At 44.5% G+C, this 23636-nt stretch overlaps 1 protein-coding gene and 1 long non-coding RNA gene across 6 annotated transcripts in view; one reads left to right on the top strand and one right to left on the bottom strand.

Moving 5' to 3' along the window:
- The window catches only part of LOC122931070 (zinc finger protein 773-like), a 426553-nt gene that overhangs the window by 371754 nt on the left and 31163 nt on the right, over positions 1-23636 (bottom strand). For 2 of the 4 annotated variants that reach the window (XM_044284981.1, XM_044284984.1), the window contains 3 exons: positions 23438-23535; positions 22431-22485; positions 6568-14152 (listed from right to left, as the gene is read on the bottom strand). In XM_044284981.1, coding sequence (XP_044140916.1) covers positions 13275-14152; positions 22431-22485; positions 23438-23535 — 1031 coding nt within the window. In that variant the 3' untranslated portion in view covers positions 6568-13274. Of the gene's footprint in view, positions 1-6567; positions 14153-22273; positions 22347-22430; positions 22486-23437; positions 23536-23636 lie in introns of those variants that run through there. The other 2 variants (XM_044284986.1, XM_044284983.1) reach the window with 2 other exon arrangements.
- Positions 57-23634, top strand: LOC122931087. 2 transcript variants are annotated; one of them, XR_006388208.1, is made up of 7 exons: positions 57-140; positions 4219-4507; positions 4593-4675; positions 20797-20852; positions 22596-22756; positions 22997-23080; positions 23184-23634. It is a non-coding gene; the product is annotated as an uncharacterized LOC122931087 (long non-coding RNA). The 2 variants fall into 2 exon arrangements; XR_006388209.1 differs by lacking the exon at positions 22596-22756.

Below are 23636 nucleotides of genomic sequence, written 5' to 3' on the forward strand. Positions count from 1 at the left end.
AGTCTGGTCACGTGAGCATGACGTCATCACAGGTCCTCCCCCTACTACTAAATAGCAAAACGTCAAAAGGTCACGTGTCATGATGCTGCAGTCACGCGGGCGTGGAGCTGGCGCGGGAGGAGGCAGCACAGGGAGCTGTGGTAATGGCCGCTTGTAGAGGCAGTGACCTGCAGGAGCTTGTCATGGAGTACAGGAAGACGGGCCTCAGTTACCCATAGCAACCAATCAGATTCCACCTTCCATCTTTCAGAGCTCCTTTGGGAAATAAAAGGAGGACTGTGATTGGTCGCTGCAGGATCCGCCCAATGTTTTCCTTTACACCAGGATGATAAATCAGAGCCCTGGGATTAGTGTTGAGCGAACTTGTGTTTTAAGTTCGGGTTATCGAAGAACGCCTATGATATATTTTATTGTTTATTTTTACTATGGGGAGGGACCCAAGCGATTGGCTTCCCCGATCTCTGCACAGGGAGGCACAGCATCTGAGGGGTTAAATGTCTGCAGTCAGTGTTATCGCCGATCACAGACAGCCTTGGGTGTCTGCCATTTAAAACCGCAGACGCCTGGCTCCTATGGTGTCCGCCGTGCTTGTGACCGGGCGTTCTCTTTAAAGACCCCTCTTCTGACATACGTTTGCGATGCTGGTGGTGAGGAAGGGGTTACACTTTCGATTTGTCGTTTTTGTTTTTTTAGACCCCCTTAGGGGACCTGTAACGGATCGTCTGACGGCTTATACCACAGGCTGCCTGTGAAGCCGTGCCTCAGGGTCAGGGCTCATACACATAAACGTGTGCCCGCCTTTTGCAAATCTGTTCACTTGAATGGGTCCGCGATCCGTAACATTCAGTCTGCACCGCACAAAAAAAGTGTTCTATTTTTTTTTTTGCAGAGGCAAGCACTATCCGTGGGCTTCTGCTCCTTGCCTCCGCACCGCTACATATCGCCGTGCGGATTGTGGACCCATTCAAGTGTTTTCGGGCCACAGTACAGGCACGGGGCGCGCACGTCCGTGTGTATGAGCCTTTAGGCTCAGCAGGTAGTTTACTATGAGAGGCCTGGGAGGTCGTCCGTACAGCCCCTCCAGTCTTGCTGCAGACTAGGAATGGAATAGGGTTGCACTGGGTATTGATACTTCCAATACCCAATCGATACTTTTGTCCCCAGATCGATCCGATACCAGGATTTGCTGTTTTCCGATACTAGGCAGTGGCACTGCACAGCCTGGCGTCTCTTAGAGAACATGGCTCGCACCAGGTTTTTAACAGCCGACACAGTGGAGAAGGATGGAGCCTCTCCCTCCACTGCCACCAATGAAAGGGTTAAGGGGAGGGGCTGCGCCACCAATAAATATAATACTGGGGGGGGCTGTGCCACCAATAAATATAATACTGGGGGGGGGGGGGCTGTGTCACCAATGAATATAATACTGGGGCGGCGCTGTGTCACCAATAAATATAATACTGGGGGGGGGGGGGCTGTGTCACCAATGAATATAATATATAATACTGGGGGGGGTGCTGCGCCACCAATAAATATAATACTGGGGGGGGGGGGCTGTGTCACCAATGAATTTAAACCTGGGGGAGGGGGGTGTGTCACCAATGAATATAATTAACCCCTAAATACAAATATAGGCAGCAGGTGCCAGTTGCATCACATCATCGGCACCCAGCCTCAATGACTGGGAACGCCAAACCCTGTCAATTAACCCCTAATTGACGGAGTTCGTCGGGATTGCTGTTCCCAGTCATTACCGGCACCTGCCACGTACATTTGTATTTAGGCATTAATTATATTCATTGGTGGCCAACAGGCCTCCCCTCCTCCTCATTTTTAAAATCATTGGTGGTCAAAGGACCCCCACCCTAAGTAGCTTCTGATCGGAGCCCCAGCAGTGTAATCCTGGGGCTCCGATCGGTTACCATGGCAGCCAGGATGCTGCTGAAGCCCCAGCTGCCATGGTAACCTCCCTGCTGCTGAAGCCCTGGCTGCCATGGTAACCTCCCTGCTGCTGAAGCCCTGGCTGCCATGGTAACCTCCCTGCTGCTGAAGCCCCGGCTGCCATGGTAACCTCCCTGCTGCTGAAGCCCCGGCTGCCATGGTAACCTCCCTGCTGCTGTGTGCACAGAGCCCAGGGACAGTGTGAAGTCCTATTCACCATAATAGAGCTGTCACAGGGTGAACAGGACAAGGGATGAAAGGTCCCAGGTTCTGGCCCCTAAGGGGGGAAATAGTTATTAAATAAAAAAGTAAAAAGTTCAAATCACTCCCTTTCCCAATTTTACATATAGAAATTGTAGGTATCGCCACGCCTGAAAAAGTCTGGACCATTAAAATATAAAAAAATATCTCCTATGCGGTGAACGCCTTAACAGAAAAAAATTCGCAATTTTTTAGTCACCTTGTCCCCACAAAATATATGGGATAGGACTATTCTATTATGGGCCGGACGGTTCATAAAATGCGGTATGCACACGCTTTTTTGGTATTTTTCTTTCGCGTGCTATCGAGTATTGCAATACTTTTTTATGGTATCGAAATCTAATCAAAATTTTGGTATTGTGACAACCCTAATATGGAGGTCGTCATTTCTGGTAGATGGTAGTTATAGGGAGGTCCTTCATGCAGCCCCTCCATTCTAGCTGTTGACCACTGACCTGACTAGAATGGAGTTGTTATATGGTGTAGGGTTATTGAGGGTATCGAAATTTCGATACCCAATCGATAATTTTGTCCCAGTATCGATATGATACCGGGATTTCTATTTTTTCGATACTGGGCTGCGCAGTCTAGTGTCTCTGAACATGAGCGCGCTGCTGTGGGCCGAGCGTGAAACGCTTGTTGATCGGGGGTGACCCGGTCTTTCGTGCAGGCACTCTAATCATCGTTCCCGGGCAGAGGATCGTGTGGTCTAAACAGCGGCAATAGTGACCGCTCGTCCTCATACTGTGGAGGAGCCCGCTGCCCGCTGCCTGTAAATGTGTCTCCTCCACTGACGAGCAGGCGATTGCCAGGAAGAAACGCCTCCTTCCCGACAATCGGCTGTTACATCGTACCGTGTAAACCCGCCTTTAAACTCTGACATCAGAGGAGTAAAGTGTCATCCGCTTTTGCCCGACGTAAAGTCCCGGCTGTGACGTGCTCCAGTAACCGGGTCTCCTCCTCGGCCGATGCCTCGGAGGCGTCGCGTTTTGACTGAATCTTTGCTTAGATAAGTATATGGACTCAATGTGTGGAAGTGTCCAATGGACGGAAGCAAGTTACGGGTAGGTTCACTTCTCCAGCACATAACTCCAGTAGAGGAACAGACTACCAAGTCACCGAATCTGGCGTAGCCGGATCCCACAGCATCCCCGCTGACTATAATGGGGCCCAAGAGGGATCCAGCAGCTTTCTGGTATAAATGCCGGGTTTTGACCAGACAAATACTACTGACCTAAATCCGGCATTTTTGCTGGAAAGCATCAAATCCCCTAATAGTCGATGGAGATCCGGTATTGTGCGGAGGTATATCGCTGTGCCGGACACGGTAACTCTGAAATTCTGTTCCTCTGCCGATACAGGCTGCTAGAGTTATGTGCCGGAGATCTGAACGCAGCCTCATCTCTATCTCAGCAGGTCACTATTGCATGGACATGCTGAAATAGCAGCACAGTGTCAGATAGGTGCAGGTCCCACCTCCGGCCCTACAGAATAAGGCCCCTGAAGGGAGGGAGAGCACGCTCCCCATTCATCGCTATTGGAGTTTTGAAAATAGGCAAGCAAGTGCACTCGGCTATTTTCAGAAGTCCCGTAGTGGCGAACCATTGTATTTACCGCTATAGGACGGTTGAAAATAGCCGAGCCAGCTATTCTCGTAACACTCATAGTGGAGAACGAACGATGGATGCATGGCTGCTCTGTTCACTTTCGGGGGTCCCCTTCTGGAGAGAGGAGTGGGATCCACACCTAAATCACATTGATGGCAGATCTTACATGGAATTACCCCGTGTAGAAACTATTGGTACGTAATGCAAACCTGGTAAGGCTTCATTCACACGTCCGTGGAAAACGGTCCGTGAGACACCGGACTGGCTTAGTGCAGGAGTGCACGGCGTCAATGGTCCTGAATCTGTCCTGAAAGAGAAGAATCTCCAAGTGGTGATCAGACAGGACCTATCTTTTAACCAAATATTTTACTCATCGTCATACTGTAAATGTTTCTGTTATTTGCTGCAGGAAATGATCGGCGCTGATCTTGGAGTGGACGCCGTGTTCATCACCACCAGCTCTTAGATTACTCGGCAGCGTCAGAGCTTTTACTGGAAAGAAGCCTTTTATCACCGCTCTATAATCAGAAAGGTCCCCTGTTACCCGGTGACGTGAGGGGCTGGTGATTCTCAGTCATGACGTCCTTGTGTCTTTCTGACTCATTCACAGAGAAATAGGCGGCGACAACCTGACACCTTATAGGAACCTGACAACATGTCCCAGCATTCCCAGCAGCGCTCACCTCTCTGGTCAGCAGGTCAGTGGTTCCTTGTGTCAGATACAACAGATTATAATGCTGTCACTATACTAAGGTTTGGATTTCTTTTACATCCCGCCTACAGGACAGATGACTGTAGGAAGGACCCATTCAAATTACTTCGTTTTGAGGTTTAACCAGTATTATCTTCTGATATATTTCCTTCAGGTAAAGTTTATTTGTAACATTTATGATTAACGTTCAATTTAAAGTCATTGTGGAAGATATACTAAGATAAAGTTTGATAAAGGAAGGACCTTCCTGAAACCAGTGTCATCTAATGGGCTACCTGTCCTAAAACATTGTACTTGTCACCAGTCTGTCATCTGTTTTTCTTAAAGGCTATGTACACCTCAGGGGCAGTTTATTATTGTTGCATTGTACTCATTTTGAGCTCATAATTATTTTTCTATAGTTTTCTTTATTAAAAATGTTGAACTCCTTTCTCTGTACAGCCTCGAGATTCTCTGGTAGCAGGCTCTGTATTTTTACAGTTTCCCGTCAGGCAGGGAGCTGCTCTCTGATCTCTGCCCTTATATACAATCATTATAGATCAGTTCTTATCTTACTTAGTAGTTCAGCACTAAATGACAGTACCAGTCACACAGCTGGACAGTTAATCCTTTGTGACAGAAGGGCTAAATATTTTTAAATATAAAGAATCTATTAAAAAAATAATTTTTAGCCCAAAATGAATAAAATGCTATCATAAAAAAGGCATTGCCCGTGAAGGTGTCCATAGCCTTTCATCATACTGCAGCGGTCCACAAATCACGGATCCCATCTGTGAGCATGCTGCCTTTATTTATTTTCCATGTAGAGAAAAATCCTATACTTGTCCGCAAAACGGACACAAATAGGACATGGTCTATTTATTGCAGGGCCACGGAACAGACTTCCACCGTGTGCTGTCCGCATCTTTTTGTGACCTCATTGAGATGAACGGACCTACATCCGATCCACTTTTTTTGGCTGTGTACATGAAACCTAAGGCACCTTCGTAGCTAAGAGGGATTTTTAGATTTCAAAAGGTTGCATCTTATAAATCTGTAAATTAGGGAGGAACATCTCATTAGCAGGACTTGGGCTGTCCCCGCAGGTGAAGAATGCCCACCTGCCCATTGATTCTAGAGCAGAAACTGTCCATGTGCTGCTGCCACACTTCTGGATAGTGGCACAAGTGCAGTCACTGCTCCCAAAGCCAGATTTGAGCTTCACTGCCCTGCCCAGATTGTCAGGGCCAAGGTACGTAGATGTCCAGCCCTGTCAATTAACAGGCAGGTGGGTGCTTCTTCATCTGTGGGGACAGCCCCTCATAGGTGAAGAAGGCCTGCTAACGAGATGAATCCATCCCTACTGTAAATAAAACTTCATGTTACACTGAACTCTTAAGCCTTTCAAACTTTTGAGGAGGTTGAAGATAATCTCTCACTATACCATCAATGTCCCAGCCTAGTAAGGATTCGTTATATGGAAACTCGGACTGAGACATCACTCTTGGACCCTGTATGAAAAGATGGGTGCGCTGATGTAGTAAGGTTCACCCCCTCTTCATCTTTGTGGATCAAAGAAGACTCTACCTAAAACTGAAAGTGTGGAGCCATCGTATTGTCCATGTGCTATCTATGTTTCAAGTAGCTACTGAAAAATCACTTCTAGAACCAGTCACTGTGATCCCAATTGACGGGACTGTAAATGTTACCCTGTTGGCAGCGTATGGGCTTTTTGCTAAAACAACAGTTAAAAGGAAACTTGGGACTACAGCATTGATGGCCTATCCTAAAAGGGAGTGATTTGTTATTTTTGTTGTTGTTGTGGACAACACCTTTAAATTAGAAATCCATGATCAAATCCTATTAGGTATTCAGATTAACAACCCCCTATAGTTTCCATAATAATCTTTATTTTTACAGCACCAACATATCCCGCAGCTATTTACAATCAGGGGGTTCATCTACAAACCTCATAAATTACATAGCAACAAACAAGTCAACTATTTTAGAACAAGAGGAGTGAAGGTCCTGCAAGAGCTTACAGTCTATGAAGAGGTAGGGTGTACAGTGGCCCGGCCATCTTAACTCAATAGGGGATATAAAGCTGCATGAGCTGTCGCCAGCCGAAATCTGTAGAGCTTCTGAGTGCAGAGGGTGGGGTGGACATTGATGATAGATCAGGTTCAGAAGAATGATGTTGAAGAGGGGGTGAATGGGGAAGAGTTAGATTAGGGGATGTGATAGACCACCCTAAAAATGTGTTTTTAGGGAGCGCCTAAAACCGTGGATGTTGTGAATTAGCCTAACTGCCTGGGGTCGGGCATTCCAGAGAACTGGTGCAGCTCAGAAGAAGTCTTGGAGATGGAGTGAGAGGTACAGATTATGGTGGATGTTATTTGTAAATCATTGACAGAATGGAGAACACAAGGTGGCAGACCTATGAGGGAGGAGATGTAGGGGTCGCAGCACTGTGGGTGAGAATGAGGACTTTGAATTCTGTATGAGCAACCAGTGCAATGACTGGTACAGGGCGGAGGCGTCGGAGTAGTGACTGGTACAGGGCGGAGGCATCGGAGTAGTGACTGGTACAGGGCGGAGGCATCGGAGTAGTGACTGATACAGGGCGGAGGCATCGGAGTAGTGACTGATACAGGGCGGAGGCATCAGAGTATGGTACAGGGCGGAGGCATCAGAGTAAGGTACAGGGCGGAGGCATCGGAGTATTGACTGGCACAGATAGACGTGCCTAGCTGCTTCATTCAGGTTGGATTGGATGGGGGAGAGTTTAGTGAGGGGGAGGCAATTAATAATGAGCTACAGTAATTGAGACGAGAATGGATCCGGGTAACAATGAGAGTTTTCGTTGTTTCCACAGCAAAAAAGGGCAAAATTCTAGAGATGTTTTCGAGGTGCAGACGGCATGAATGGGCAAACGATTGAATATAGGGAGTAAAGGAAAGATCAGTGTCAAACATAACACTGAGACAGCGGGCATGCTACCTAAGAGTCATGATAGTGCCACACACTCGGAGATATCAGGTTTAGATAGATTAGTAGATGGTGTAGATACTTACTAACATTTAGAAATCTCCTTATTACTAAATTCAGACATATTGAAAGAGTTTAGTGCAGCTCGGGCCCTATTACATCAGCTCTACTGTTTGTATTTCTTTTATTCCAATCCTAATGGGTCCAGTATCACCAAAAGAGTCCATTTTAATCATCAATTGGGTTGGGCCAAGTCTTTGAAGAAAGTTAATGATGCCCATTTGTCTTCAACCGCTGGAATACTCACAGGTTGTGGTCATGTCCTGTTTGCTGAAAAGGATTTTCTGAACACCGGTTCAGCTGATAACTTCTTGCATCAGGCATTAGTGATCTGGTATGGCACACCTGGAGAAATTCTTGGGGCTGTGGTTTCTGTCAATGGAGTACCTCTCCTAAAACCTATCCTTTCTGCTACTGTGCCCATGCATCTCCATATAGCGGGGAAAATTTAAATTCTACTCTCTCCTAGAATCCATTAGTCCTCGTTACTGTGGCCTCACCATAATCCATTGGGACAACTGGCAGGTCCTGAGTTGAAGATTTCCATGTAAATTACACTGTGTGGCTACAGTTCTGCCTGGCTGTAGGCCCCAAGTCCCGAAAACCTCCAGGGACTGCCTCCATCCTATGCCAGTTATGCAGATGTTTTCAACCAGAGGGAGAACTAGACTTTGCCAAGTAATCGGTCATATGATTGTCCCACTGATCTACTGCATTGAACTACTCCCCAATGAGGCTGTAATTTTTTGTTGTCTCTGCCAGAGGCTCAAGCCATGTCGGACTACATTAAGGCACACCTAGAGAGAGGATTGATCTGCATATCCTCCTCCCATGCTGGAGCTAGCTTTTTCTTTGTCAAAAAGAAGAATGGTCCTCTTCCATGCACTGACTATCTAGGTCTGAACAAAATAACCTCTACCATTGATTTCTGTACCTTTTCATAGGATCCATGGGGTTAGGATCTTTAAAGATCATCTCCGAGGAAGGTATAACCTGACACACATTTATGAAGGCTATGAATGGAAGACAGGTTTTAACACCCATGATGGCTCTTACCTCATCATGACTTTTGGCCCAAGCTGTCTTCCAGAAGTTTGTAAATGATCTCTTCCCTGATCTGCTCTACATCTATTTGGTGGTATATTTTGATCTACTCCCCTGATTTGCCGTCACATCAGAAGCATGTATGTGTTGTGTTTTGGGAGAATATGCTCCATGCCGAATTTGAGCAGTGCTTTTTTAAAAAAAAGTACTGTATGTTCCTTTCCTAGGCCATGTGATTGCCTGCCATGGACTGGAGATGGACCTTAAGAAGTTTGTCTGCGGTTCTTGACTGTCCCTTTCCACAGGCCCAAATAGCCATCTAGCAGTTCTTGGGAGTTGCTAATTTTATAGGCAATTTATCCCACATTTTTTAGCTTATCTCTGCTCTTACCAAGTAGGGAGTGAATGCCAATGAATGGACACCTGAAGCCAGAACTTCATTCCAGCCTATTAAATAGGCTTTCTCCCCAGCATTCATCTTGCATCTTCCTGATGTCACCAAACAAGTCGTCCTTTAGGTGGGTGCTGGAGAAGAGTTCCTGTGCTAAGACAGTTACTTGTGCGTTATTCTCCAAGTGCTTCACCTCTGCTGAATGTAATTATTCCATTGAAAACTGCAAGCAAGCTGCTCTGGAGGAGTGGAAACATCTTATAGAGGGTGCCAGTCACTGAACACAAGAATCTGACATGTCTCCAGATTGCCAAATGGCTGAATCTTTGTCAATCCAGGAGGTTTTTTTTATTTTTTGCATGCTTCAACTTTGTTCTGCATTTTTGTTCTGTGGAGAAGAACAACATGGCGGATGCCCTATCACAGTCCTTTGACCCAACAGGTCAGATGGTGGAGCCTCAACACATCATTGACCCAGCCCTAATGACCTCTATAGCTCTTGTCTTGGTTAAGGACATTTTTCCAAATGACCAAGAAAGTGCACATCCTTGCTTGAATCTGTCTCGACACTATTGGTGGTGTACACTTTCGCGGGACATAATGTTGCCCTGCTGTATCACAGGTGAAAATAACAAGTTCTCTTGACATAAGCCTGCAGGACTACTTCTCTCTTTGCCTGTTCCAGATGCCCCGTGACAACATATCACTATAGACTTTATTAAGAACCTGTCTATCCTCTGGATATACAGTGATCTGGGTTGCTGTAGATTGTTGTTTCAAATGGTTCATTGTGTTACTCATTCCAGCCTTCCTCTAATCATCATAGCAATCTGTTCATCAAGCACATCTTCCATCTGCATGATTCGCCTCAACACATTGTTTTTAATTGAGAAGTTCAGTTTATGTCTAAGTTCTGGAAGTCTCTTTGTAGGTTGCTGTATTTCAGGTTGGACTTCTTTTCAGCATACTGCCCTCAGCCCAATGGGATGGTAGGATAAATTAATCAGGTACTGGAGAATTACCAGCGTCATTTAATTTCTTCTCGTCACGATGATTAGGTGTCTTTGTTTTCCTGGGACAAGTTCTCGTATAACAATGATTCAGGGGAGCCAATTGACAGGTCAGCATTTTTCATGGTGCATGGATTACAGCCATGAATTCTTCCTATCCCAGTTTCCTCTGAGGTACCGGCTGCAGAATCTAGCCTCACAGATTCTGTCCAGATCTGACAAGTGACTAAATCTTCCCTGATCCAGGCCACTGTTTACATTAAGAGATCTGCACACTGGAAATGCAGACCACCACTGCCCTTCTTCTCTCGTGACAAATTGTAGGTTGTCCTCCAAAAACATCTGGCTTAACATACCCAGTTGTAAGTTTGCACTCCGCTTCCTGGGTCCTTTTGAAGTTTTATACTAGATGAACCTAGCCTGCTAAAAATTACACCTTCCCTATTCTCTATGTATTCCCAATTACTTCCATGTTTCCACCTCGTCGACCGCTTTTGCAGATTTTCAGTCTCTGCACCCATTTCAATTAGTCCAGAGGATTAACTTGAGGTAAAAGGTATCCTTGGTGTTAAGAAGGTTGGAAGAACTTTCTACTTGGTGGACTGGAAGGGATTTGGTCCTAAAGAGAGTTCTTAGGAACCCACTGAGAACATCAAGGCTTTAGCCCTTCTTAGAAGATGTTTTTAATACAGTCTGGACCAAAGAAGAGGAGGTATAAGGGGGAAGGTACTGTGGTACTAGTGGGCACAGTGATCTGTGTCTGCTGGCTTCTCCCTCCTGCCTGGCAGAGTTCTCCCTGCTCTATGCGAGACTGACCTGACTTCTCACTTCCTGGCTGCTGTCCTATCTGTAGGTTTTAAAAGAGTCAGCAGTCGTGTCTTACTTTGTCTCCTGGAAATGAATTATTTAAGTCACATTTCATGTTCAGGGGTTAGGACCACTGAACATATCCCAAGCGTTGACAGACAAGACTTCAGGACATAGAGTAGACAAATGAAGCGCTTTATTAAACATCAGAACAAAACAAACTGAACATGGGGAACAGTGCAGACCTAGTCTCACCTGACCACTATCCCTACCTGCTTGGACGATCTTTTCTAAACAACAGCCCCTATGCCGGCTAAGTGCAGGGACCAAGTCCAAGAACCTGCAGATATAACTGTAGGGACCTGTTCACACAGTCCCTATGCTAGCTAAGTGCAGGGATCTAGTCCAAGAACCCGCAGATATAACTGTAGGGACCTGTTCACACAGTCCCTATGCTAGCTAAGTGCAGGGATCTAGTCCAAGAACCTGCAGATACAACTGTAGGGACCTGTTCACACAGTCCCTATGCTGGCTAAGTGCAGGGATCTAGTTCAAGAACCCGCAGATATAACTGTAGGGACCTGTTCACACATCCGGAACCCAAGTGTGCCAAACAGACGCGAATCAAGATCACAAGAAATCCAGATCAAAGACACAGAATCAGGATCAAGGCATAAACTGGAGCCCATGCTGATCAGGATACAGTCACGGAGAATGGCGTTCACAGAATAAACATAATAAGACATGTCAGACATCGATGAACAATCGGGCTGACCACACAAGTCACAAACACTCTGGTCAGGACAGCAAGCACCCTGCACACAGCTTTCCTGGAGACAGAAAACAGAATGATCTCTCGGGCATCAGCTCACAAGTCTAAATAGCAGAGTGATTAGGACATCTGAGGACCTGATGGTCAGACACACCAGGGGAACATTAACCCATACATGAACAAACACAGAGAGCATAAAAGTCACAGAGAACTGTTCACACACACACACCTACAGAGGTCTGCAGCCAGTACGCGAGAGCGCAGGCAGTCAGCCTATGGAAACGTGTCAGCAATAATATTCCCTCTAGCTTGTTAGTCAATGAGAAGGTATTTGACCAACTGACCTTCTGTGCCTGACTGCCTTGACCTCGGCTTGTCCATTGACTATGATTTTGCTTGTCCCCTTGGTGCCACGCACCGATGTATCTTGACCTGCCTCGGTCGGTTGTCACTGAACAGAGACTACTGTAAGATGAACCAATCTGGTGGTTCCTTGCACCGGAGGCAACATGCCTGTATAGTGGTGGTAGAGTGAAGACTGGGGGCATGTGGATAATGTCCTTAGCAAAATTTTTGGGTAACACAGTTGGTCCTCAACCACTGTTACACATACACGTTAACCTTAAATATCAATTACATTGGATATAATTCTAAAAAACATTTTTGCCCCCATTCACATTTTTTCTCAGGTCCGCTGATTGACCCGTTACCCCATTACATCTTTCCACATGATTGTCACTTTGGATTGATGGTATTCCAGTGACACGGTAAAACAGATGTGTAACATTTTTGCCTGTGAATGTTCTTATTCATTAAGGTCATGGTATATCAGTAATAAGTCACAGAAACAGGGCTTATATTTCTTTTTTTCTTGAAGACATTTCGCTAGTCATCCGACGGACCTCCTCAGCTAGAATTGCTTTCTTATTTCTTAAGAGAAAAAGTCAGTTGGATGACTAAGTCTTTAAAAAAATAATAATACAAGTCCTGTTGCTCTGACTTATTACTGCTGATGTAAAAGTTTAGAATTTTCAGTTTCCAGAACTAAAGTGAATGGTTCATGCAAGAAAACCTACCGCTATGTCTACATTAAAGGAGAAAAAAAATACTAAAATTGCTTGTAAGGGAGCAGCCTCGCAACATAATGGAAGTGAATGAGCTCGCTTTGCGCCCCACAAGTTATGACCACAGCCAGAGAATTGCAAAACATACAGCAGTGTTGGTTTTTTGCAAGTGTCAGATCGCAGTAACGTGAAGGTTACAATGTAAACCCAATTAATTTTATTACTTACAAATCGTCAGCGCTACATGGTCATCTGGGCTGCAGCGAAACAAGTCGTGGAGTAGTCCTATCCGAATCGTTACGAAACATACTTGATAACAGGGGTCACATAGTTCTGGATACTGATATTTCTGATATAAATACTGGTAACAGTTTACCGTGGAAAATCATTCTCATTGTTCCAACATGAACCTCTGTAACTCCACTTACTAGAGTTTTCTGTTCCAGGGACAGTCATCGATGATGATTCTGGCCTTTAACACACAATAACCATCACTGAGATCTTATCTAATATCTCTATGTTAAGCAGTAATGGTTTTCCGTATCATAGCAAGAAGTTTGTTTTACAGCAGAAGACATCCTGAAGCAACAGGTCCTACAATGGAGCTCCACACCTACCGCATTCCTACAATCTGAACATTAACAGGTTTTCTCCTCTGTGTGAATTCTCTGATGTCTTACAAGATGTATTATCTGGCTAAAACATTTCCCGCAATCTGAGCAAAAATATGGCTTCTCCTCTGTGTGAACGCTCGACTGTTCTGTGTGTACATTTTTATAGGTAAAGCACTCTGCAAACTCTGAACATGAAAACGGTCTCTCCCCTGTGTGACTTCTTTGATGTTCCACAAGAGCTGATTTCTGGGTAAAACATTTCCCACATTGAGGACATGAAAATTGCTTCTCCTCTGTGTGACTTTTGTGTTGTCTCTCAAGATTTGATTTGTGCATAAAATTTTTCACACATTTGGCACATGGAAAAGGCTTCTCCCCTGTGTGAATTCTCTCATGTTTAGCAAGAGCTGATTTAAAGGCAAAACATTTTCCACATTCAGGACATGAAAATGGCTTCTCCCCGGTGTGAATTCTCTGATGTTTAACAAGAGCTGATTTATAGGTAAAACATTTCCCGCATTGAGTACATGAAAATGGCTTCTCTCCTGTGTGAGTTAGCTGATGTTTCACAAGAGTAGATTTCCGGGTATAACGCCTTCCACATTGATGACATGAAAATGGCTTCTCTCCTGTGTGAGTTAGCTGATGTTTTACAAGAGTTGATTTCCGGGTATAACATTTCCCACATTCAGGACAAGAAAATGGCTTCTCGCCTGTGTGAAATCTTTTGTGTCTCACAAGATCTGAGTGACTTCTGAAAGAGTTTCCACATTCTGAGCATGAAAATGGCCTTTCATCTCTGGGAATTTTCTCATGTGTGGGAAGATTAGATTGATTATCTTCTACTTCATAACAAGGAGATGAAGTGATATATTCATGGGACCCTCTTGGACTGTCTTCACCTGGAAAAGAAAAAACTTTTTCAGAAGCAAAAGATTTCTATGTGATAAATCTATACAATGTGCAAGATACCTCAACGAGTGCTGAGAAGCATAGTGCATAAAAGTCACCAATGTCCTGCTGACACCATAACGGCAGAATCCAAAACTCCTCTGCTATTAACATCAACACAACAATTGTTCTGTGCCAGGAGCTTCTGCATGCAAACCTTACATCACCAAGCGTCAAATGGATTAGTGTAAAGTACGCCACCCGTGGACTCTGGAGCAGTGGAAACATCTTCTGTGGAGTGGCCAATCACTCTTCTCTATCTGATGGATGAGTCTGGTGAATGCCAGGAGAACACTAACTGCCTGATGGCATTGTGTCAGCTGTAAAGTCTGGTGAAGGACGTGTAATGGTATGTAGGGTTTTCAGGGGTCGGCCTTAGCGTCTTAATTGAGAAATCATAAAGGGTATTCAGTTTACATTAAGTTATCACTCCACGAGAACAGGGGCATGTGCATGGCTGCTCAATTAATTTCTATGGGAGTTCCGGAGATAGTCGAATACAGCGCTCCGCTATCTCCAGAACACACGTGGAAATGAATAGAGCGTCTTATCTGCCGACACATTCTATGTTTCTATTATTCAGTATATTGGGCAGACTAGATGGGCCAAATGGTTCTTATCTGCCGACACATTCTATGTTTCTATGTCTGAGTCCTTCAGCATATCAAGACATTGTGGACAGTTGTATGGATCCAGCTTTGTGGGAGCAGTTTGGGGAAGGTCCTTTTCTGTTCCAGTATGACTGTGCCCCAGTGGACAAAGCAAGCTCCATAAAGGCATTTTATGTGCTATACTTATTACATCTCCCTTCAGAAGTCATTTTATTCTAAACTAAATAACCCACAATTTGATCTTTCTGGGTACTTTAGTCCACTCATTCCATTTATTTCTTTATTTCCCCACCTTTGAACTCCCTCTATAGCTCTGCTATATCCTTCTTGTGCACAAGTGGCCTTGGCAACTGCCTGACACTGGTTGCCACAGTTTATGGTGAACTAAAATGTATTTTCCATCAATTAATGCACAAGAAAATCAGACATAACAATATGACAAGCAGAGATTAGGAAGGTTATCTTTTAAAGGTTGCCATTAATGCTGACTTATAGTCATAAAGGTAGATGCCAATGGGGTAGAAGAGAGTAATAACAGCAGTAGAACGTCCTACGTGTGTACTAGACACTAGGGACCAGATTTATCATAGACCCACTGTTTATGCCAGTTTATGATAACCAGGCACGCTGCACTTAATTTATGATGAGCCCAACGCAGCATCCAGCAGTCTGTGAGCCTACACTGATATCTACATTGGCCCCTGGTGCACCAAGGAGTTGTTTGATTAAAACTTTCTATGTGTGAATGTAATGATGATATACAGTACAGACCAAAAGTTTGGACACACCTTCTCATTCAAAGAGTTTTCTTTATTTTCATGACTATGAAAATTGTAGATTCACACTGAAGGCATCAAAACTATGAATTATCACATGTGGAATTATATACATAACAAAAAAGTGTGAAACAACGGAAAATATGTCATATTCTAGGTTCTTCAAAGTAGCCACCTTTTGCTTTGATTACTGCTTTGCACACTCTTGGCATTCTCTTGATGAGCTTCACGAGGTAGTCACCTGAAATGGTCTTCCGACAGTCTTGAAGGAGTTCCCAGAGATGCTCAGCACTTGTTGGCCCTTTTGCCTTCACTCTGCGGTCCAGCTCACCCCAAACCATCTCGATTGGGTTCAGGTCCGGTGACTGTGGAGGCCAGGTCATCTGGCGCAGCACCCTATCACTGTCCTTCATGGTCAAATAGCCCTTACACAGCCTGGAGGTGTGTTTGGGGTCATTGTCCTGTTGAAAAATAAATGATGGTCAAACTAAACGCAAACCGGATGGAATAGCATGCCGCTGCAAGATGCTGTGGTAGCCATGCTGGTTCAGTATGCCTTCAATTTTGAAAAAAATCCCCAACCGTGTCACCAGCAAAGCACCCCCACACCATCACACCTCCTCCTCCATGCTTCACGGTGGGAACCAGGCATGTAGAGTCCATCCGTTCACCTTTTCTGCATCGCACAAAGACACGGTGGTTGGAACCAAAGATCTCAAATTTGGACTCATCAGACCAAAGCACAGATTTCCACTGGTCTAATGTCCATTCCTTGTGTTCTTTAGCCCAAACAAGTCTCTTCTGCTTGTTGCCTGTCCTTAGACTTGGTTTCCTAGCAGATCTTCTACCATGAAGGCCTGATTCACACAGTCTCCTCTTAACAGTTGTTCTAGAGATGTGTCTGCTGCTAGAACTCTGTGTGGCATTGACCTGGTCTCTAATCTGAGCTGCTGTTAACCTGCGATTTCTGAGGCTGGTGACTCGGATGAACTTATCCTCCGCAGCAGAGGTGACTCTTGGTCTTCCTTTCCTGGGGCGGTCCGCATGTGAGCCAGTTTCTTTGTAGCGCTTGATGGTTTTTGTGACTGCACTTGGGGACACTTTCAAAGTTTTCCCAATTTTTCGTACTGACTGACCTTCATTTCTTAAAGTAATGATGGCCACTCGTTTTTCTTTACTTAGCTGCTTTTTTCTTGCCATAACACAAATTCTAACAGTCTATTCAGTAGGACTATCAGCTGTGTATCCACCTGACTTCTCCACAAGGAAACTGATGGTCCCAACCCCATTTATAAGGCAAGAAATCCCACTTATAAAAACTGACAGGGCACACCTGTGAAGTGAAAATCATTTCAGGTGACTACCTCTTGAAGCTCATCAAGAGAATGCCAAGAGTGTGCAAAGCAGTAATCAAAGCAAAAGGTGGCTACTTTGAAGAACCTAGAATATGACATATTTTCAGTTGTTTCACACTTTTTTGTTATGTATATAATTCCACATGTGTTAATTCATAGTTTTGATGCCTTCAGTGTGAATCTACAATTTTCATAGTCATAAAAATAAAGAAAACTCTTTGAATGAGAAGGTGTGTCCAAACTTTTGGTCTGTACTGTATGTAAGTGATTACAATACCAGAGCGAAAGGAGAAGTTTATTGGAGGACCCTTCCAGATGTTCCCATAACTGCTTTATTTGGCGATAAATCTGGTGACCTGGCAGGCCGAAGAAGTGTTGTAATTTGGTGGAGAAATTTCTGGGAAATCCTACTAGAAAATGCCAGCTGCAAGCCCTGGCATAAGATGTCCTGCGCATATCGCTGAGCTGTTAGTGTCCCACGTATCACTATTAGGGATGACCAGCTGTTGTGTGTGATGGCTCCTCAGATCATTACACCATTGGGGCATTGTGTCGCTCAGCAGCAAAGGCAGGATTAAAGTTCTTGCCTCCATATTTGATTCCTAACTGTCATCATATTCCAAACAGAACCTGGCTTTGTCACTAAACACGATAAGGTTCCAGTCCTTGGCAGTCCAGGTCTCTTGTTCATCACACCACTAAAAATAAATGTGATGGTGGCTGGCTGTCAATGGCAGGACATGTAATGGGCACCAAGACAGCAAATGTTCTGTTAAGTTCCTGGAAATAGTCAGGGCAGAAACAGGGGGATTGTAATGAAATGGCTGCTTGTGTCTGGATGGTGGAAAACAAAACTGTGGGAGATGCTCATGCTTTTCAGCGGATCAAATGATCCTCTCTACTTGTGTCTGTCTGCACCGTCCGGAACCTGTTCACCGTGTGTGCCCTCACGTAACCACTACTCCAACACTTCCTAACAGCTAGGTCAGAACGGCCTAGATGACGTGCAATTCATCGACATGACCATCCTGATTCTGTCAGCCCAGTAAGGTGCCCTTATCTCAAAGTCTGTCAACTGGGCAAAATGTCTTCAAGTATGTTGTAGAGCCATGTGTAGCAGTCAACAGCCTCTCACCAAGAGGTACACTACCCAAAAGTATCTGTCTGAGACAACTGCATGCCAAGCTTTGCAGAAATCTGACACTTCTATTGGGGTACGTTATTTTAATTTATTTGTCAATGAGTGTACAGTCGTGGGCAAAAGTTTTGATAATGACACAAATATTAGTTTTCACAAAGTTTGCTGCTAAACTGCTTTTAGATCTTTGTTTCAGTTGTTTCTGTGATGTAGTGAAATATAATTACAGGCACTTCATACGTTTCAAAGGCTTTTATCGACAATTACATGACATTTATGCAAAGAGTCAGTATTTGCAGTGTTGGTCCTTCTTTTTTAGGACCTCTGCAATTCGACTGCGTATGCTCTCAATCAACTTCTGGGCCAATTCCTGACTGATAGCAACCCATTCTTTCATAATCACTTCTTGGAGTTTTGTCCACCCGCCTCTTGAGGATTGACCACAAGTTCTCAATGGGATTAAGATCTGGGGAGTTTCCAGGCCATGGACCCAAAATGTCAACGTTTTGGTCCCCGAGGCACTTAGTTATCACTTTTGCCTTATGGCACGGTGCTCCATCGTGCTGGAAAATGCATTGTTCTTCACCAAACTGTTGTTGGATTGTTGGAAGAAGTTGCTGTTGGAGGGTGTTTTGGTTCCATTCTTTATTCATGGCTGTGTTTTTGGGCAAAATTGTGAGTGAGCCCACTCCCTTGGATGAGAAGCAACCCCACACATGAATGGTCTCAGGATGCTTTACTGTTGGCATGACACAGGACTGATGGCAGCGCTCACCTTTTCTTCTCCGGACAAGCCTTTTTCCTGATGCCCCAAACAATCGGAAAGAGGCTTCATCGGAGAATATGACTTTGCCCCAGTCCTCAGCCGTCCATTCACCATATTTTCTGCAGGAGATCAATCTGTCCCTGATGTTTTTTTGTGGAGAAGTGGCTTCTTTGCTGCCCTTCTTGACACCAGGCCATCTTCCAAAAGTCTTGGCTTTACTGTGCGTGCAGATGCGCTCACACCTGCCTGCTGCCATTCCTGAGCAAGCTCTGCACTGGTGGCACTCCGACCCCGCAGCTGAATCCTCTTTAGGAGACGATCCTGGCGCTTGCTGGACTTTCTTGGACGCCCTGAAGCCTTCTTAACAAGAATTGAACCTCTTTCCTTGAAGTTCTTTATAATCCTATAAATTGTTAATTGAGGTACAATCTTAGTAGCCACAATATCCTTGCCTGTGAAGCCATTTTTATGCAACGCAATGATGGCTGCACGTGTTTCTTTGCAGGTCACCATGGTTAACAATGGAAGAACAATGATTTCAAGCATCACCCTCCTTTTAACAGGTCAAGTCTGCCATTTTAACCCAATCAGCCTGACATAATGATCTCCAGCCTTGTGCTCATCAACATTCTCACCTGAGTTAACAAGACGATTACTGAAATGATCTCAGCAGGTCCTTTAATGACAGCAATGAAATGCAGTGGAAAGTTTTTTGGGGGATTAAGTTAATTTTCATGGCAAAGAAGGACTATGCAATTCATCTGATCCCTCTTCATAACATTCTGGAGTAGATGCAAATTGCTATTATAAAAACTTAAGCAGCAACTTTTCCAATTTCCAATATTTATGTAATTCTCAAAACTTTTGGCCACGACTGTACATAGTTCTAGGTTTTTATGTGTATGTATAATTCTTTTCCTGAAATACTTATCTTGCTTCCCATTGATAGTGATTTTTGGAGTAATTAATAGAAGTGAAATGTCTATTAGTATCCCTGTGAACCTTTATTTTAATTATTCTCCCATTCAATTAATATCTTAATAACAGCAGATTTTTCTTTTAAATATAGTCCTTGCTCATTCGAGCCAAGCAAAAGTGATGTCCCCTTTTCATTCTGAAGGCCAAAGCCTTTTAATTAAACATAAATGTGAAATATTTTTTTATAATCCAACTTTAGCTGTTGAAAGTTTGCCAACCTTTTATTCAGAACTGGTCCAGATCTGTTCCGCAAAAAAGGGAACAGATCAGGAAAGAAACAACGGACGTGTGAATGGACCCTAATATGGCTCCGATCAGGATGCATGAGCTCAGCTGGTTTGCGAGACAACATTGAATATGGTGCTGCCTCCCGGGAGGACAAATGTGCCCAGTTAGTTTCGGGCAGTGGGAATGCTTCCATTGATAGGATTACCTTTATGCCTTGTGAGGACTCCTCATCAACGGTCAACACAGAATGCGAGGCTGTGAATCGAAACAGTCCACCTCTGTGCACGACTGCACCCCGCTGGTTTGAATCTATGCTTCATATTTTGAATTTTCAAGGACTCTTTCTTCCAATTGTCGTGTGAACACGTAGTAGGAGTTTAGAAGGGGGTCCTAACTGTTAGTCGCGTGCCATCAAAGTAAAGGTTACTTCAATTACTCAAATTCTTCAAGTCTACAGCTGAACGGTACGTTCATATTTTATATGTTGGTCAGATGTATCGCTGAAAGCTCTCCCTGCCCACAGGTTGTATATAATTCGGTGTACTCTGTTTTATATCAGTACTGTATTGTCTCTGATACTTGACAACGGGTCTATTTGTGCCCTGAAATGTGATGTATGGGAGACCTTTTAATGATAAAAGAACGTCTGGAATCATTTTCCTATTGTCCACTGCTCCACTCGAGAAGTGTGCATCTCCTGGCAGCCCTAGTGTCTAGTACTTACATAGAACTTTCTATTGCAGGCACTTTTCCATGTCCGCTTTGCCCAGTGTTTTCCTGTTTGGCATGGTGACAAGAGGTATGTACTGGTGACATGAATTTTCACTTCCTTTGGGCGTAGGTTTACTTTTATCAGTGTTAAACCTTATTTGCTGCTTCTCTGCCCGAGCCTCCAAGCTAACGTTATACTGTCTGCTTTTGTGTTACTTTATGCAGTTTAGTATAATCTGCAAATCTGTCAATTTTACTGTGCAATCCCACTGCAAGAGCACGAATAAATATATTGAAAAAAATAGGGTCCAATACTGACCCCTGTGGTACCCCACTAGTGACCCCTCCAATACTGACCCCTGTGGTACCCCACTAGTGACAGTGACCCCTCCAATACTGACCCTTGTGGCACCCCACTAGTGACAGTGACCCCTCCAGTACTGACCGTTGTGGTACCCCACTAGTGACAGTGACCCCTCCAGTACTGACCCTTGTGGCACCCCACTAGTGACAGTGACCCCTCCAATACTGACCCTTGTGTCACCCCACTAGTGATAGTGACCCCTCCAATACTGACCCTTGTGGCACCCCACTAGTGACCCCTCCAGTACTGACCCTTGTGGCACCCCACTAGTGACAGTGACCCCTCCAGTACTGACCCTTGTGGCACCCCACTAGTGACAGTGACCCCTCCAGTACGGACCCTTGTGTCACCCCACTAGTGACAGTGACCCCTCCAATACTGACTCTTGTGGCACCCCACTAGTGACAGTGACCCCTCCAGTACAGACCCTTGTGGCACCCCACTAGTGACAGTGACCCCTCCAATATTGACCCTTGTGGTATCCCAATAGTGACAGTGATCCCTCCAGTACTGACCCTTGTGGTACCCCACTAGTGACGATGGCCCCTCTAATACTGACCCCTGTGGTATCCCACTAGTGACGGTGACCCCCTCCAGTACTGACCCTTGTGGTACCCCAATAGTGACAGTGGTCCCTCCAGTACTGACCCTTGTGGCACCCCACTAGTAACAGTGACCCCTCCAATACTGACCCTTGTGGTACCCCACTAGTCACAGTGACCCCTCAAATACTGACCCTTGTGGTACCCCACTAGTGACAGTGGTCCCTGCAGTACTGACCCCTGTGGTACCCCACTAGTGACAGTGGTCCCTCCAGTACTGATCCCATTGATGTAATCTGAGAATGTACTGTTCATAACCACCCCCTGTTTTCTATCAGGGAGACAGGTACCTACCCACATATACACATTTCCCCAGTCCAAGATTAATATATTATGTACTAAGTTTTTATGCAGCACAACATTGAATACTTTAGAAAAATTAAGAGATATGACATGTATTTGAGGAAGACATTTTTCTTGACTTCCTATCAGTTACCCCATAAAGACATGTACAGTCCATATATCTCCAGCCTGAAATGGCCGCGAAGAGAAAATATAAAATAATATTCCTCTGAGCCTTATAGTTAAACAACATGTGGACATCACTGATCCAACTCACTGGACGAGGAACTCTGGAAAGATCAGCCGGGATCTACTCCATATACATCCCCTCCATCTGAGGAGGGAGAAAGTTTCCTGTAAACTCAGCATGCAATGTATAAGGGCTGAAGAAAACCCAGGATTTATGAAAGGCTCTTACCAGTCACTGATGTGGGGTTCTCCAGGCCACTCGTCCTTCCACTTCCATCACTTTCCTGCAAGGATCACACATGAAGGACATGAGAAACAAGAAAAGGAACCCTAGTTTATCCTATATCCAGGAGGTCAAACCCCCAGATGAGATCTTTCTGTTATTTTGCTGCAGGAAGTGATCGAAGCTGATCTTGGAGTGGACACTGTGTTCATCAACGCCAGTTCTTACATTATTCAGCAACATCACAGCTTTTACTGCAAAGAAGCCTTTCATCATTACTGGAGACTGAAAGTTCATTCCTTCAGCCAGAATGAAGTCATTCTTGTCTTGTGGTGAGGTCTCAAAAGAAAAGAAACACCCATAAAGAATGCAGCTGTAGGGGATAATCTATTAGGCCATTTCTCCAACATGGTGGCCAACTTGAATCCCACCATCTTGGATTCAACTTAAATGTAAGGCAGTTGTGTGACACGTCAAACTGCTAGAGAATTACACCAGAAATCCAACAGTGTCCTTCATGTTAATGTAAGTTTATTCAATCCCATGTTAAAACAGTTATGTTTCTCGTACAGGTGTCAAGTATGGTGTCATCCCAAGTAGAATGTGTTGCAGTCATCCTCATCTCCAGTGAAAGAAGGTTGTCATGCTTGAATTTTGTAAGTATGCCATATTAATAGTTGTTGCTGTTGTGACACTGGTAGTGGTTTTTGGTCTAGTTTTTGGTTTATTGGTAACAACCTGTTTCTTTGAATTTGACAGCTGGCAATCTACCTTCTCATGGGAAAAACTGAAGCTGAATCCAAGATGGCGTCATTCAAGATGGCCTCCACATAGCCTAACAATTTGTATCTAAAATTTTATCACCGTCCATCATACCATTTCCATTTTATAAGCATGTTTCATCACTTTTGAGAAAACTGGTATGTATGTACAGATGTATCATAGACGACTGTGGCCCCCAGACATGACCTGCACATTCTAGATAAGGCTACAGGAATCTCAGCTTAACCTACCAGATCATACAGTAAGACATTCTGCTTCTCCTCTGGACAGTCCTGGGAATATAGAGGACTAGGACATCTCTCTGGTGGATTTCTCTGACTGGATCCATCTGTAGGAAATATAGACAATGTCAGTCACTGTGTATATGTGATGATTAAATGAGGGGGGAGTCTAGGTGACCCTAAAACCTGGTCTCTTCTCTATAATCAG

Source organism: Bufo gargarizans, chromosome 3 (assembly GCF_014858855.1).
Source record: "Bufo gargarizans isolate SCDJY-AF-19 chromosome 3, ASM1485885v1, whole genome shotgun sequence".
Taxonomy (NCBI): Eukaryota; Metazoa; Chordata; class Amphibia; order Anura; family Bufonidae; genus Bufo; species Bufo gargarizans.